At 44.5% G+C, this 15,896-nt stretch overlaps 5 protein-coding genes across 6 annotated transcripts in view; 3 read left to right on the top strand and 2 right to left on the bottom strand.

Annotated features, from left to right (window-relative positions):
• The window catches only part of LOC310827680 (uncharacterized protein), a 919,426-nt gene that overhangs the window by 612,287 nt on the left and 291,243 nt on the right, over positions 1-15,896 (top strand). The window lies entirely within an intron of this gene.
• Positions 1-15,896, bottom strand: part of GIMAP8 (GTPase, IMAP family member 8) — a 212,140-nt gene that overhangs the window by 60,126 nt on the left and 136,118 nt on the right. The window lies entirely within an intron of this gene.
• The window catches only part of LOC310827821 (erythroblast NAD(P)(+)--arginine ADP-ribosyltransferase-like), an 840,324-nt gene that overhangs the window by 694,447 nt on the left and 129,981 nt on the right, over positions 1-15,896 (top strand). The window lies entirely within an intron of this gene.
• Positions 11,331-15,774, bottom strand: LOC310827847 (GTPase IMAP family member 4-like). Of its 2 annotated transcripts, XM_083704363.1 has the most exons (3): positions 15,690-15,774; positions 13,188-13,249; positions 11,589-12,353 (listed from the first exon to the last, which is right to left on the bottom strand). In XM_083704363.1, the coding sequence occupies exons 2-3, from the start codon at positions 13,204-13,206 to the stop codon at positions 11,698-11,700; spliced, it is 675 nt and encodes a 224-aa protein (XP_083560489.1). In that variant the 5' UTR covers positions 13,207-13,249; positions 15,690-15,774; the 3' UTR covers positions 11,589-11,697. The 2 variants fall into 2 exon arrangements, with proteins under 2 accessions (XP_083560490.1, XP_083560489.1); XM_083704364.1 differs by lacking the exon at positions 15,690-15,774 and having other exon boundaries at positions 11,331-12,353; positions 13,188-13,695.
• LOC310827726 (GTPase IMAP family member 8-like) overlaps positions 15,690-15,896 on the top strand; it is a 59,302-nt gene continuing 59,095 nt past the window's right edge. The window contains exon 1 of the mRNA XM_083704105.1: positions 15,690-15,737. The gene's annotated coding sequence lies outside the window, so the exon portion shown is untranslated. The remainder of the gene's footprint in view (positions 15,738-15,896) is intronic.

Raw genomic sequence — 15,896 nt, 5'->3', positions numbered from 1 at the left:
AGGGTACAACATAGAGTTTGACAAATGGAAGGCACTGTGGTGTAAAGATATGAATTTCTCAGCATGCACGACACTAAAGGAAAACATGTATAAGATGATGTACAGATGGTACATAACGCCGGTAAAACTACATAAAATGTATAGAACGGGCGATAAACTGTGTTGGAAATGTAAGAGCAAGGAGGGCGATTTCATCCATACGTGGTGGACGTTCGAGATTCTAAAAAAAAATTGGGAATCCATCTATAATGAATTAAAAAAAATTCTTAAATATACGTTTGTTAAAAAACCCGAAGCCTTCCTGCTGGGGATAATTGGTAAGGATATCAAAGAAGAAGATAGAACCTTTTTTCAATATGCAACGGTGGCCGCCAGAACCCTCATAGCACAGTACTGGAAAACACCAAAAATCCCAACACTAAAGGAGTGGCAACTTAAATTATCCGATTATTTGGAGTTGGCTAAATTGACACAGAAAATAAGAAACCAAAGAAGTGCAAAATTTAACAATGAATGGGATAAATTTAGGATATATATGAATATAGAGACAAGGGGAAAATCAAAATGTTGATCAGAAACACATATGTACTTACAGAAATCACAGTAGGCATGAGATAACGCTTACTACGTAAAAAGTTTTATTAAGGAATAGACACAGCAGATAGATAAACAAGGTAATATTTTCTGAAATCGAGATAAAGGGAAGTCGATCAATGTCATTTAAAGTTGTATGTATTTCATGTATTTCTTTTTTTCTCTTTCTCTTTTTCTTTTCTTTTCTTTTTTCTTTCTCTTTTTCTGTTTTTTCTTTTTCATTTTGTCTTTTGTACGTTTGTGAAATATATTTATGTCAAAATTTAATAATAATAAAAAAAGATTTGAGAGAAGGAGAGACCTGAGTACTCGCAGGAGAAGTGCTCGCCTTCTGTCGAAACAGGGAGGTGAGTCGCTGAGTGATCAGGACCGGCCCCCTACCCTGACAAAGATAAAAGGCTGTTGGACCCCGCCCCAGGTTGCGGGAGCAACATTGCTGTGTGCCAGATCCTGCCTGAGATCCTGTCCCTGTCCTTGCCTGGTTGCCTGCCTCGTGTCCTGCCCTGGTCCTGTTGGACTGACTCCTAGAGGAACCTTCAGATTCTGGACCGCCTTTCATGGGTTACCCCTGGGACCAGCACACCACCTTTCGGCTCTGGGTTTTGGGGGGAAAGCAGGAGAATGGCTCTTCTGCCGGGCTTCTCGACACCTCACAGACCTTTGTGAGGCTTTCTGCGGGTGTGTCTAGTCCTGGCACTCTCCTCTCTTGCTCCTGCCAGCTTTGCTTTGATCAGAGTGATTCGTTCCGCACTGACATATTCTGAGCGGCAGAAGACCGGAAGACCGAAAATAGCAGACTATATTAATAAACATGTTTGAGAGGATGAAATTTGATAAGATGGGACCTTAAAACACAATTGTATATCATCTGGGTTATAAACATCGATGTTGGGTAAGTGGAGAATCATTAGTGTTGCTAAATTGGAATATGATTGTTGAGTAACAAATGTAGCTTTCTATATGGAACACACACACACACACACACACACACACACATTTTGAGGAGCAAAAAAGAGGACACATTTGCCGACTTCTACTGGAAAAAGAGGACACATGGCAGCCCTGTATATGATATTCCCCACCCAATGCAGCAGGGTGTCAAACTCAGTGGGGGAACACATACCAGAATCTGGTGCGCTGTCTTCTTTCCAACGGGATCTGAGCCACCACTTCTGCCCCTGGGACGTTTGTTACAACATAACACATTAGATACAAACAGCCTTTGATCAGCAAACCCAACACCCCTGGGACACGGGTCCTCAAAAGTGCAAACTTGAGAGAGGTTCATTGTAAATTTGTGGGACCCATGATAAAGAAAGACATGATTTCCTTCTCTCCTTCCTTGGAGGTTTCTAAGCAGAGGTTGGGTGGGCAGCTGCCAGGGATGCTTTAGCAGGGATTCCTGCATTGCAGGGGGTTGGACTAGATGACCCTCGGGGTCCCTTCTGACTCTAAGATTCTGGGATTCCTTTCCTTTGGACTTGGCTTCTGCCTTGGAGCCTATTGGGGGTGTGAGACTAGATGTGGAGGGGATGCTTGCAGGTGGGTGAAAGTCTCCTTCCTTCCCCCACATTCTTAATCCTGCAAATGCTTGTGTGGTGTAGTGGTTGGAGCATTGGTCTAAGACCAGGGTTCAAATCCCTGAAGCTCACTGGGTGTGGCCTTAGGGGCCAGTCACTGCCTTTCTGCCTGACCTACCTGACAGGGTCGTTGTGGGGATCAAATGAGGAAGGGGAGGACCATGTGCACTGCATTGAGCTCAGTGGAGTAAAGGGGGGGGGGGTTGGGATATAAATAAATAATAAATAGTTATTTGTAATATTTTTGTAGTCTTCCCAAAGGTCTTGGAGCAGGTCCATCACTACAGAATCCAGAATATGCAATAAGTAATACTGTAATGAAGAAGCAATAAAATACCCAACTTGATTGAACAGAAGAGCGTTAAGAAGAGCCTGCTGGATGAGACCAATGGCCCATCGGGTCTAGCATCTTCTTCTCACAGTGGCTAAGCAGATGCCCCAATGGGAAACCGTAAGTAAGGTGTACAAAAATGCATATACTATGTTGAAATGTGGTGACATCAAAGTGCAATGAGTTTTGGTGGGGACTGGGGATAATGGGGGCTAAACCATAGCAAAGGAAAGGTGGATGGGGCCCAAGCCACAGGCACCATCTTTCCCTAGGTTCAGGTGGAAGGTGTCCATTTGGAAAGCCTGTTCCCTCTCAGTGCAGAAATGTCATAAGAGGTGGGGATAACCGGCAGCCAGGTTGGCTTTAAGAAAGGATGAGATGAACTCCTGGAGGACAATGGCTACTAGCCATATCCTCCACTTCCACTGTGAGGGACCAGGGTGCAGGGCACCCATTACTGGGGGCCGGGGTGGAGGGCTGCTGTTGCACTCGGGCCCTGCTTGTGGGTGTCATCCCTAAGGGACATCTGGTTGACCACTGTGAGAACAACTAGACGCACCATCGCCTGTTCCAGCTGTACAATTCATTTTAGGCTCCTATCTCATGGTGGGACAATCCCTCATTGTTCTGCCTGGAATTTGGATTTCTGAAAGTTGCCCCCACGTGAGAAGGGAAATCAACTGCAGGTGACATAGTGCAGCGAAAGGCAAAGGCTTCTTGCTGTGGGATGTTTCTGTGAATTCATGCAGTTAGAAAGAATACTCCACACAGTAACTGAAATTATTACTTCCATGTTGAGAAACAGGAAGGTGCTTCTACTATGAGAGTGAGTGTGGAAGGGAGATGGCTTCTAGATTTCATATCCCCTGCTGCTTAAAAACAAAATATCTTCCAATATCCCAAGGGCTGTCCTATGGACAGTGTTTTCTCCTACTCTGGAGGAGAGGACTCAAACCAATGGCTTCAAGTTACAAGAAAGAACATTCCGACTAAACCTCAGGAAGAACCTTCTGACAATAAGAGTTGTTTGACAGTAGAACAGTCTTCCTTGAGAGGTGGGGGGCTCTGTCCTGGATGCTTCAGCTGAGATTCCTGCATTGCAGGAGGTGGGACCAGACGACCCTAACCCTATCCGATTCACACTTTCTGAAAGCATACTCAAACCCAAACAACCATCCATTGACATTCACATTTCTCCGTATTTATCAGTGCAGTTTTCCAGCCAAGCAAGGTGTACAGAAAATCATATCCTAAGGTATACTGTATGCTGAAATGTGGAGTGCTGCACTTTATAACTGGGAAAATGAGAGGGAGAGACTTAAGAGATTCTCCCATCCGTAGCCAGGAGAAAGACCACAGATGGCCAACTGCCTATGTCCTGGCTTTCACTGACTCCACTTGGGACATTATGAAAGAGGGTCTGAGAAGAAGAAGAAGAGAGAGAGAGAGAGAGAGAGAGAGAGAGAGAGAGAGAGAGAGAAAATGAACCTCTGGCAGTGTGCTGGATCAGGCCAATGGCCCTTCAATGGCATTCAGAAGCACCACTGCCTTTGACTGTGGAGGCTGAGCAGAGCTAGGTGCCACCGATGGCCCTCTCCTCCATGAATTTGCCTAGTCCTCTTTTCAAGCCCTCCAAGTTTACTGCCATCCCTGCCTTCTGTGGGAGTGAGTTCCATAGTTTAATTCTGTGCTGCATTAAGAACGGCTTTCTCTTATCTGAATCCTCCAACATCCAGCTTCTTGGATGTCCGTGAGCTTAGGTGTTGAAGAGATAAGCCGAGCAAGAGGCAACATAATAGATGTTTATAGAATTCTGCATAGTATAGGCAAAGCAGAGTGAGTGTTCTTGCTCGGCTTATCTCTAAACGAAAAAGTCTCAAATGCTGCAACCTTTCTTCATAGGGGAGTTGCTCCATCCTCCTTGAACATTTAGCTTGCCCTTCTCTGAACCTTCTCTAACTCCACAAGATCCTCTTTGAGGTGAGGTGGCCAGAACAGAACACCAGCACTTGCCTTACCAATAGGCTGGAGAAATGAGCTGCTGGTGAAAGCTCCCCATCTTTGAAAAAGGGGTCTACATTTCACAGGGAGGCGGAAAAATAAGGGGTGGGGAACATTGGGCCCCCAGAAGTTGTGGAACCACAACTTCCATCAGCCCAGGCAGTCATGGGCAGTGGCCAGGGATGATGGTATTCAGCAACATCTGGAGAGCCAAAGATTTCCCACATCTGGTTTGCACACACACAGTGTCACTGTTTGTTTATTTGCAGAGTTAAAGATTGTTTATTGGCAAGTATTTATTTGCAAAAAAAAAAATATTAGGACATGTCAATGTTCAGTTTTTGTTAATTGATTCTCATGAAAACTTACAGATTCTGGCTTCACACAATTAACTCAAGGCAGTGTCAATTTACTCTTGGAAGAAAGCCAAGCAGACCTAGAAGCTACTTACTCTGATTGGTTAACGACCAGCACTCAACTCTGTTATCTAGGAATGCTAGCACAGTTTGTGTTAGGAGGGTGTGTTAGGAGAAGAAGTGCTGTGTATGGTTAAGAGAGAGAGAGAAGGAAAGGATTTATTTTGCTTTGTTTTGTATGCAGAAACTCTGCTGGTTTTATTTTTCCTTTTAATAAATCCTGTAAATAGTTATTCTGAGTCTAGCTGACAAGTCATTTCCACCTCAACTAGCTTCTTCGCTGTGCAGGAAAACTCTGCTACGTTTGGGCTAAAGCCATTAGAGCTATGCCTGACACTTCAAAGTTCCAAGAGGTTATGGGTATTGTGCTGCCAGCCTGAGTTGTGGTGGTGTCAGCATCAACGGTGTTGGTTCCAGTAGTTCCAGAAGTTGTTGTTCCTGTTGGTGCAGCAGATGGACACTGGTTGGTTCCTGACTGTTGTGAGCTGGTGACGCAGTGGACACAAGGACAACAGTTGCAGCGTGTGAGTGCTGGGTGCTGTGGTTCCTGTTTTCTCTCTCGGTGGTCGTGAGTAGCTGGTTCCGGGTTCCAGGGACATCGCTCTCAAGATGGCCTCACAACCAGTTCAGATGGCTTGTGAGCGTCTGAATGACTCCAATTACTTGCTGTGGTCGGAACGCATGCAGGCAGTGCTGCAGAGGGATCGTCTCTGGCAAGTGGTGAGTAAGTTTCCTGCGAAGCCTGATGATGAAGACCTCGATAAAGACCAAAGAGCAAGGGCCACAATTGTTTTGGGGCTGGAAGATTCCCAGTTGCCGTATGTGAGGGGAATCAAGACAGCTAGAGGTGTGTGGCAAGCACTTAAAGAACTCCATGTGCGTGAGACAGCAGTTTCCAAGCTGTTCATTCGCAAGGCATTGTACAAGGCAACGTTGCAGCCTGGGGTTACAATGCAGGAACACCTACACAGTTTACAGTTAAAGTTTACTGGGCTACTGGAAAGAGACTGTGCGTTAGACCAGCAGGAGAAGGTGGCTATTATTTTGAGTTCTCTCCCGGAAAGCTGGGATAATTTAGTTTTGTCTCTAGAAGGCATACAGGAGCGTGATTTATCTATCAGTTATGTTACTGGGCGTTTGATTGAAGAATGGCAGAAGAGGCAAGAAAGGTCGTTTGCTGCAGAGGCTTCTACAGGCGGGCGGTTTGGAGTGAGTTCTCATACCGTGCCAGAGGTGAAGCAAAAGCAGCGTACCGGTGAGGAGTCAGCGTTTGCTGTTAGGCGTTGTTTCCGATGTGGGTCTTCAGTGCATCTAAAACGACAATGTCCGGAGTTGGTCAAGTCTCAGTGGCCGGTGCAGGAGCAGAGACGAGATCAGCAGCAGCAGCAGCAGCAGAAAAAGAAATTCTTCAAACGAAAACAGTCGGCTCAGCTGGTGACCGCTGAGGTCAAGACTGCTGATGAGAAACAAACTGTCTGGGTGGTCGATTCGGGAGCATCTCGGCACATCGTAAATTCAGATGAATTGTTTGTTTCCAAGAACTCAGCACAGCGCAGCCAGGTGGCCCTAGCAGACGGAAGTACTTCCGAAGTGATTTCGGGGGGTGCAGTTTTTGTTCCTTGTCTTCGTGAATGCCTGCAAAATGTACTTTATGTGCCTTCATTAAGGAGCAATCTGATGTCTGTAGATTGTTTGCTAAAAGCTGGGTTTAAAGTGTATTTTGAAGGAGACAGTTGCATTATTAAGAAGGCTGGTGAGATTTTAGGCACTGCTAAGTCAGAGGGAGGCTTGTTTTGGCTTAAAGCAGGATCTCAAGTTGCAGCAGTAGTCAGTAAATCTCAGCCTGCAGTGAATAACAAAGCTATACATGACAACTGTGTGCACTTATTGCATAGGAAATTGGGGCATGCTGGCTGGAAAAGTGTACTAAAAATGTCTGAATTGGCTGATGGGGGTAATTTAAAGAGTTGTAACAAGTACCTTGATTGTAATGTTTGTAAAAAGGTTAAAACCCACAGAGTCTCTTACCCCAGAAGTGACAGAGTTAGTGAGTCACCGCTACAGCTGGTTCACATGGACGTAATTGGTCCATTTGCTGTAAGCAGGGGTGGATCGCGTTTTTCATTAACAATTGTGGATGACGCCACACGTTACTCTTGGGTTTTTCCCATGAAGAATAAGGGTGATGTGTTCACTAAGTTTAAAGGCTGGGTGGCATCTGTGGAAAGATTTCTGTCCCTTAAACTCAGAAGGATTCAGACGGACAGAGGTGGCGAATTTATGTCAAATGCTTTTAGAGATTGGTTACAAAAGCGTGGCATTGGGCATAGAAAAACGAACGCTTTTTCCCCAGAGGAGAATGGCGTTGCAGAGCGAAAACACAGATCTTTACAAAATATGATGTTTGCCATGCTTGATGATGCTGATTTGCCCATGTCTTATTGGGGGGAGAGCATGCTCACCGCGTGTTATCTCCAAAATAGGCTCTTTCATCAAACAATAGGTACAACTCCGTACTTTAAATTGTTTCAGAAAAAACCCAAAATTTACCATTTGCAGGTGTTTGGATCAAAAGCCTGGGTATTAATTCCAAAACAAATGAGAAAGAAGGGAGATCCTAAGACCAAACATTTAGTGTTTGTGGGCTACCAGGAGCTGGGAAAAGGTTTCCGCTTTGCTGAAGGGACAAATGGCATTGTGATCTCCAGGAATGCCAGTTTTTGTGAACATAGTGGTTGGGAGAGACTACATGCCAATACTGAGGTTTGGTTTGAACCTTCCCAGGAGCTTCATGACTCTGAAGGTAAACATAGAGAATCAGAGTCTGAGGGGGAGGAAAGTTCAGATAAGAGCTCTCAGGAAAGTGGAATTAGCCAGAGACCAGTTGCTAAGCAACAAAAGAGAGGTCGTAGTTCTGAGGAGGAAAGTGGGTCAGAAGAAAAATTTTCTCCCAGAAGATCTAAAAGACAAAACAAAGGAGTGCCTCCGGTGCGTTTTTCTCCAGATACTGCAAATGTGTTTAGTGTAATTGCAGAGCCCAAGAGTTTTCAGGAGGTGTTAAAGTTACCAAAAGAGGAGGCAGAGCTCTGGAAACAGGCAATGGAGGAAGAGATGTCCTCTCTGAATGAGCACAAGGTCTTTACACCAGTAGCAGCGCCTGAGGGGGCAGAGATTGTAGGCTGCAGGTGGGTGTACAAACGTAAACCACAGGAAAGTACAAATACAAAGCTCGTTTAGTGGCTCAAGGATACTCTCAGAGGCCTGGAAAAGATTATGACGAGACTTTTTCCCCTACTGCTAAGGGGGACAGTGTAAGGCTGATTCTAACGCTTGGGGCAAAGAGAAAACTCCTGTTAAACCATTTTGATATCCAGACTGCATATTTACATGCATCAATATCAGAAGACCTGTATCTAGCCGAACCGCCTGGTTATGAGACAGGTTCCAATAGAGTGTTGAAATTAAACAAAGCTCTATATGGTCTCAAACAGGCGGCAAGATCTTGGAACAAATGTTTCCATGAGGCCTTAGTGTCATTTGGTTTCAAGCAGAGTACAGCTGACAATTGTGTTTATGTACGTGGTACAGGCAGTGATCAAGAGTTTTGTCTGATTTATGTAGATGATGTATTGTATGCTTGCAAAACAGATAAACAAACTAAAAGGTTTGCCAAGCAATTGTCCAGTAAGTTCAAAATGAAAGACTTAGGCCCGGTTAGGACATATCTAGGGTTGGAAGTGTGCTGGGCCCAAGATGGCAGCTGCCTAATTAGTCAGCAGAACAAGGTTAAACTACTGACTACATACAGGATGCAGGATTGCAAAGGGGCAGTGGTGCCTATGGATCCAGGTTTCATAAAAACACTTCATATAGATGAGAGTCCTGAATTTGAACATCCTGATATATATCATTCTGTAATTGGAAGTTTATTGTATCTAGCACAGTGGTCCAGACCTGATATTAGCTATGCAGTAGGCATATTAAGTAGATTGGTCTCAAAACCCACACTAAATGCCTGGAAAGGGGTAAAACAAGTTCTGAGATACCTCAAACAGACAATTGGCTATATGTTACAATTAAATTTTTCAGAGGATGAAATGTTGAGTTGCTTCTGTGATAGTGACTGGGGAAATTTGCCAGATAGAAAATCTGTCACAGGACTAGTCATAATGGTCGGTGGAGCTCTAATCAGCTGGCGGTCACACAAGCAAGACGTTGTAAGTGTGTCATCAACGGAATCCGAGTACGCCGCATTGAGTGAATTGTGCAACGAGGTGATTTATTTCAAGCATTTGTTAGCAGATTTAAATGTAAATTGTGGAGAACCAGTACAAGTTTACATTGATAATCAGGCTTGTATAACCTTAAGTAAAACAGAGGGTTTCAAATCACGTTCCAAACATATCTCTGTAAAATACCAAAATGTACGTTGCTGTGTACAAGACAATATAATCACATGTACTTATGTATCAAGTGAAGAAAATGTAGCAGATGTATTAACTAAACCATTGGCAAAGATAAAGAACAAGCAAATGTGCAAGGGTTTAGGTTTGCTGGAAAAATCTCCTACATAGGTGTTATTTGATGTTAATTGTCCAGCAGAATCTGTGAGGGGGTGTTCAGTTTTTGTTAATTGATTCTCATGAAAACTTACAGATTCTGGCTTCACACAATTAACTCAAGGCAGTGTCAATTTACTCTTGACACTGAAAGCCAAGGTCTGCTTGACCTAGAAGCTACTTACTCTGATTGGTTAACGACCAGCACTCAACTCTGTTATCTAGGAATGCTAGCACAGTTTGTGTTAGGAGGGTGTGTTAGGAGTAGAAGTGCTGTGTATGGTTAAGAGAGAGAGAGAAGGAAAGGATTTATTTTGCTTTGTTTTGTATGCAGAAACTCTGCTGGTTTTATTTTTCCTTTTAATAAATCCTGTAAATAGTTATTCTGAGTCTAGCTGACAAGTCATTTCCACCTCAACTAGCTTCTTCGCTGTGCAGGAAAACTCTGCTACATTTGGGCTAAAGCCATTAGAGCTATGCCTGACACTTCAAAGTTCCAAGAGTCAAAGCAATGGACAACAAGAAAAATTACAAACCCACAGCAAACAAGACAATATAGTGGTACCTCGGGTTACATACGCTTCAGGTTATACACGCTTCAGGTTACAGACTCCACTAACCCAGAAATATTACCTCGGGTTAAGAACTTTGCTTCAGGATGAGAACAGAAATCGTGCAGCTGCGACGCAGCGGCAGCAGGAGGCTCCATTAGCTAAAGTGGTGCTTCAGGTTAAGAACAGTTTCAAGTTAAGAATGGACCTCTGGAACGAATTAAGTACTTAACCCGAGTTACCACTGTAATGTCATTTTCTTATAAATCTGCACAACTGAGCATGGGGAAGTAATAGACTTAGATGGGAACCCAGAGTCAGGCAGTCCACTCCTCTCAACAAAAGCTGGTCTTCTTCTGGATTAGAACAAACTCAATCAGGGAGGCGACTGGGGCAAGTAACACTCCCGCCTCAGTCTCCGTTTTGTAAAATGGGAATCATGGGTAAATGGTGTCTCTAACAAGATTATTCTGAGGGCAAACACCAAATGATGTAAAGCGATTTGAGATAAATAAATATATTTCCCCAGGAAGTGTACAATGCCTACCCTTGCCTCTCTCAGTGGGCTGGGCGGTTTGCTTCGGGTGTTGACACAAAGGTCTCTCTCTCCTCCAGAAGGCCGGAGGAGGCAGTCCCCACTTTGGGTCCAAGGTTAAGTTGGTGGATTCCAGCATCTTACTACTGCTTTCAAACCACGTGTTTGAAATATATCAGGGGGATGATATATCTGTTCAGTTTCTGTTAATTGATTCTCATGAAAACTTACAGATTCTGGCTTCACACAATTAACTCAAGGCAGTGTCAATTTAAGGTAAAGGTAAAGGTACCCCTGCCCGTACGGGCCAGTCTTGACAGACTCTGGGGTTGTGCGCCCATCTCACTTAAGAGGCCAGGGGCCAGCGCTGTCCGGAGACACCTCCGGGTCACGTGGCCAGCGTGACATCGCTGCTCTGGCGAGCCAGAGCCGCACACGGAAACCCCGTTTACCTTCCCGCTGGTAAGCGGTCCCTATTTATCTACTTGCACCTGGGGGTGCTTTCGAACTGCTAGGTTGGCAGGCGCTGGGACCGAGCAGCGGGAGCGCACCCCGCCGCAGGGATTCGAACCGCCGACCTTTCGATCGGCAAGTCCTAGGCGCTGAGGCTTTAACCCACAGTGCCACCTGCGTCCCAGTGTCAATTTACTCTTGGCTGAAAGCCAAGGTCTACTTGACCTAGAAACTGCTTTCTCTGATTGGTTAACGACCAGCACTCAACTCTGTTATCTAGGAATGCTAGCACAGTTTGTGTTAGGAGGGTGTGTTAGGAGTAGAAGTGCTGTGTATGGTTAAGAGAGAGAGAAAGAAAGGATTTATTTTGCTTTGTTTTGTATGCAGAAACTCTGCTGGTTTTATTTTTCCTTTTAATAAATCCTGTAAATAGTTATTCTGAGTCTAGCTGACTAGTCATTTCCACCTCAACTAGCTTCCTCGCTGTGCAGGAAAACTCTGCTACGTTTGGGCTAAAGCCATTAGAGCTATGCCTGACACTTCAAAGTTCCAAGAATATCACCTGTTTTTTTCCTTTGAGACTAAGAACTGCTCTGAGACAGACAGATTTGCAGAGGACAATAGATGGAGCCGGAGGGAACAGGGTTAAAGCACCCCATATGCCATGGCATACTCTTTTACAGTATGTTACACAGTAATCTAAAATCAGGATTCTTCTTAACCTCTTTTTTGTCCTTCTCTAGCATGTCTTCCGTGTAGCAGGGGGCTGCCTTGTTCCTTTTGACCAGGTCGTCAATCATCCCAAGCAATTCGGCCACCTGCTCCTCTCTTTCCTGCCCTTCCGCCCGGTTGTTGAAAGCCAGGCATCTCCCGCCACACTGAGCAATCTGGTTCTGCAGATCCTGGTCTCCTGCCTTTAAGAACTCTTTCAAAGGCCTATCTTCCAGCTCATCCTTGCGAGTGAACAAGATGATCATGTAGTCCTTGGCTTTGCAGCTGAAGATCTCCTGGATCAACCGAGCAACGTCTTTCTCCTCCTTGCTGAAACGATTCAGCTGAATGACTTGTATGATGGCATGGGCTCCTGGGTAGATGTACTTCACACAGGTCTTGATTTCCTTGGCAGTTTCATCTTTTAGAACCTTTGTGTCAAAAAAGCCAGGCGTATCAACCACCACAATTCTCCTACCACCAATGACCGTGTCCTCTCTCTGACACTCTGCTGTCACTGAGGAAGGAGAGATGGCCGACGTAAACTCTTTCTTCCCCAGGATGGTGTTTCCTGTTGCACTTTTCCCAGCTCCAGTTTTGCCGACCAGGGCGATCCTCAGTTCTACAAGAAATAGGCAAGAGATGGTGAGCAACTCTTTTGCAAGGTACTGATACCCACTGGACAGCCTCAAGCCCCCATCCCCTGAGCTTCTTGGCTTGGCAGCAGGTGAGGGAGAAATGCTCCTGCTGACCCCTTTGGCTATTATATATATATACGAAAGCATATATATATATATATATACACACACACACTGAAGCAGGTGTGCTTTCTTTGTGCATCTTTCATTGGAAAACTGCATCCAGATGCTGTGATTTGTTTGGGTAGTGGGAATTAGCTAGTTTTGTATAATAAATAAATAAATAAATAAATAAATAAATAAAATGTTTTTAAATTGCCTACCCTTCACCCAAGGTTCCAGGGTGGGTTACAACAATAAAGCACAATCTTAAAAGCAGTTTCAAGCAACTTACAATTACAGAAACAGGGTGTGCCCTATAGATACCTGAAGCTTCAAAAGCCAGAGTAAAGAGGTCCACCTTCAGCATTCCCCAGAAGCTGCACAATGAAGGCTCCAGATGCACCTTCGGTGCCACCACAGAGAAGGCCCTGGGCTTCCACCGTCCCTGAACTGTTGAGGGTGGTAGAACAACCAAGAGGACCCCTTCCACCAATTGTAGCACCAAAGAGGGTCTGCAGGGAAAGACGGGGGTCTTTCAGGTATAAGGGCCTGTGTCATTTTGGGCTTTAAACACCAATGTGAGCACCTTGAATATTGTCTGGAAACAAACCATGAATCAAGCTAATTTCTCTCCCATGGTTACATTGATTCCATCCAACACAGACCAGGAATCTGGGAGAATGAGATCAAGGCAGTTTAAAGGTTAAAGGACTTACCTTTTCTTTTCTCAGCCATATTCAGACAAGCAGAAAGAGTCACAAGTCAATATTCAGGCTTTCTAGAGTGGAAGCAAAATGAAAAATAGAATCAGCTAATAAGAAGCTTTGTTTATTAGGTAGAAATGTGCCCCCCTCCAAAAAAAAAAAAAATCTTGCCTCACAGAATTCTTTTTGCAGTTTAGAGAGGGACCATCCTAAGACGATTTGTGATTCCATGCCACCCCACTGGCTCATGCCCAGAATAAAACCTGTGGCCCCCAGATTCTCACTGACTAAAATGTCATATCTATGTAGCAATCTTCCAAGAGATGCTTTAGCTCAACCTTTGGTGAGGTCCCAGAGGAAGAGAGTTATGGACTTGGGCAGCAGCCACTAATGGCCCCTTCAGACTCCTAGCTGACATCTGAATGGAGAAGGGAGTCGGGAGAATTTGCTTCCAGGAGCGCCAAGTATAGGGGGCAGAAGGGGCTTCAGTTCCCTCCATATTTCTAGGCAGGAGGTTGAGCTCCCCGCCCCCCAGGTGAGCACTGGCCCGCCGAGGGGGGGGGAAGCATGGAGGGCAATGTTCACCCTTCTCTCTCAGCAACATCACGTGACACTAGGCCCCCGCAAAGTGGGGGGCAAGTTGGTGCCCCTGTTTGCTGCCTTAGTATGAGATATGTTCTCAGTATGCCTTGGAACTATGCTGCGTTCAGGAATGTCAGGAAGGGCGGTCCTGTTGCTGGCTGGCTTTTCCCCTTTGCAAAAGAACCTACTCAACTGTGAGCTGATCCCCCCAAAAAACGGGGCTTTCCCCCTTTCCTCTTCTAAAAACTAGGCGCATTTTATGATCAGGTGCATCTTATGATGCTTGAATATGAAAGAGAGAAAAAGTATGTGTGTTGCGTTCAGTGCAGAATCCAGTTGGACCCTTGTGGCTGTCCAGCGGTGCTGGTCAAGTGGGGCAAGTGGGGCACAGCCCCACCAAGCTCAGCCATCCTTCAGGCAGCCTCCAACTTCCCCTACTTCTTACTCTAGGGAGGGTGTGGCTGTGAACAGAGTTGCCTTTATAGAAATCAGTAGGGAGGAGAAAGGGCGAGTTTGGTCCGTCTGCAGTTGGCTCTGCCTCTACCTACTCCTGGGCTCCCTGGTTTCTACCAGCCCAGTCCGAATGGCCACTGCTTTGGTTCACTGTCCAAAGCGATTTGGGAAGAGATGCCACCGAAGGATTGATTTTTCAGAGGGACCCTTTCTCTTTCCTCTGCCTCTCCTTTCTCTATCCAATTTAGTGGAGATTTCTTGCAGGGAGAAGCTGTGTGCCGAAAAATCCCTGGTGTGGGGCAGAAGAAGTCATTTCCATTCCTCACCCCTACTGATTTTTTTTTCTTTTTCTTTTTATACCACCCCCCCCCCATGGCAAAGGAAACACGACAGGTCTAATTCTGCGATTTGTCAGTCTCTATGTCTGGAAATTTCAGGCAATTCTGGCAGGGGAATAAAGGGAAAGGGAAATGTTCTTTTAAAACTAAACTTTAAAACCCCTAAAAAGATGATCCTGCAGATTGTCAGGCTCCATTAATTGCAAATTTAATCAAAAGGAAAAGATTCATTATTATACAGGCAAGCCAAAGTTTTGCTTCCAAGACTCAGATTTTCTTCAAAAAGTTTTTTTGTGTTTTATGTTGAGATAACCTCAAATTAATTTCTAAAGGTTTTTGGTCCAAAATTGGGTGCAGGAGATTTTTTGAAATTTTCGATTTTCAGGCGATTTAGGCTAATGCAATTCTGCGTCAGTGCCACAGAAGAGGGTCACCGACTATTCAAAGTGATTTTTTGTCATTTTATTCCCGGTAGGTTCAATAATCCATAGTGCACAAACCACAACTAACACGTGTATCATACTTTTGTTGTAGAATGGGATAACCATGTATTTGTTATGTTATAAAAATAAGGAGGGTGGTTTTTGTATTATAAATCAATTATAAAATAAATTGATTTTGAAGTAACTTTTTAAAAAACAAATTACTTCTTTGGACAGGTTTAATGTCTCTTTGAACCTGAAACATTCATGAGAATAGTTAAAATTGTAATCTCTTATGTTACAGTTTCATCTGATATATTTTAAAAAATAAGTTTTATTGATTATATAATAAAAACAAAATGCGTCTCAGACCCCTTGTTCATTTTATTGTGTAAAACACTTCTGCAAGAAATTGCATTAGCCTAAGTCGCGTGAAAATTGAAATTTTCAAAAAATTCTCCCTTGTCCAATTTTGGACCAAAAAAACTTTAGAAAATAAATTGACGTTATCTCATAATTTCTTTGGAAGAAAATGTGAGTCGTGAGAGCACAATCGAGTATTAAAATCAGGTTATTTGGCGTGGAATGACCCAAGAGCTCTAACAGCCTCTAGCAACAGGTCAAACAAAGCAGACCTTGAGCATCTCTGAGGCAGGTTGAGATACAGAAGACTTAAAGTCAAACCTTGTGGCTGCTGCTCCCAGCTCCCAAATACCAACCTGTGGTCCGTCTGAGGTGTGGGTCTCACTCAGTGTGGGTCTCCCTCCGTGTGGGTCTCCCTCTGTGTGGTCCTTCTGAGGTGTGGGTCTCCTCCTCCTCCTCCTGTTGCTGTGCTCCTCTTGGCTGCTTCTCCAAGAACTGCAGAAGACCAAATGCAGCTCCTCTTAAATTTTCCTCCCAGAGGGCAGTTTTGTCCTCTCCTGTAG

The sequence above is a fragment of the Podarcis gaigeae genome, assembly GCF_964106915.1.
Source record: "Podarcis gaigeae genome assembly, chromosome: 12".
In the NCBI taxonomy this organism is placed as follows: domain Eukaryota; kingdom Metazoa; phylum Chordata; class Lepidosauria; order Squamata; family Lacertidae; genus Podarcis; species Podarcis gaigeae.
Note: the sequence above shows the minus strand (reverse complement) of the source record. Positions and strands in the feature narration are given on the sequence as shown.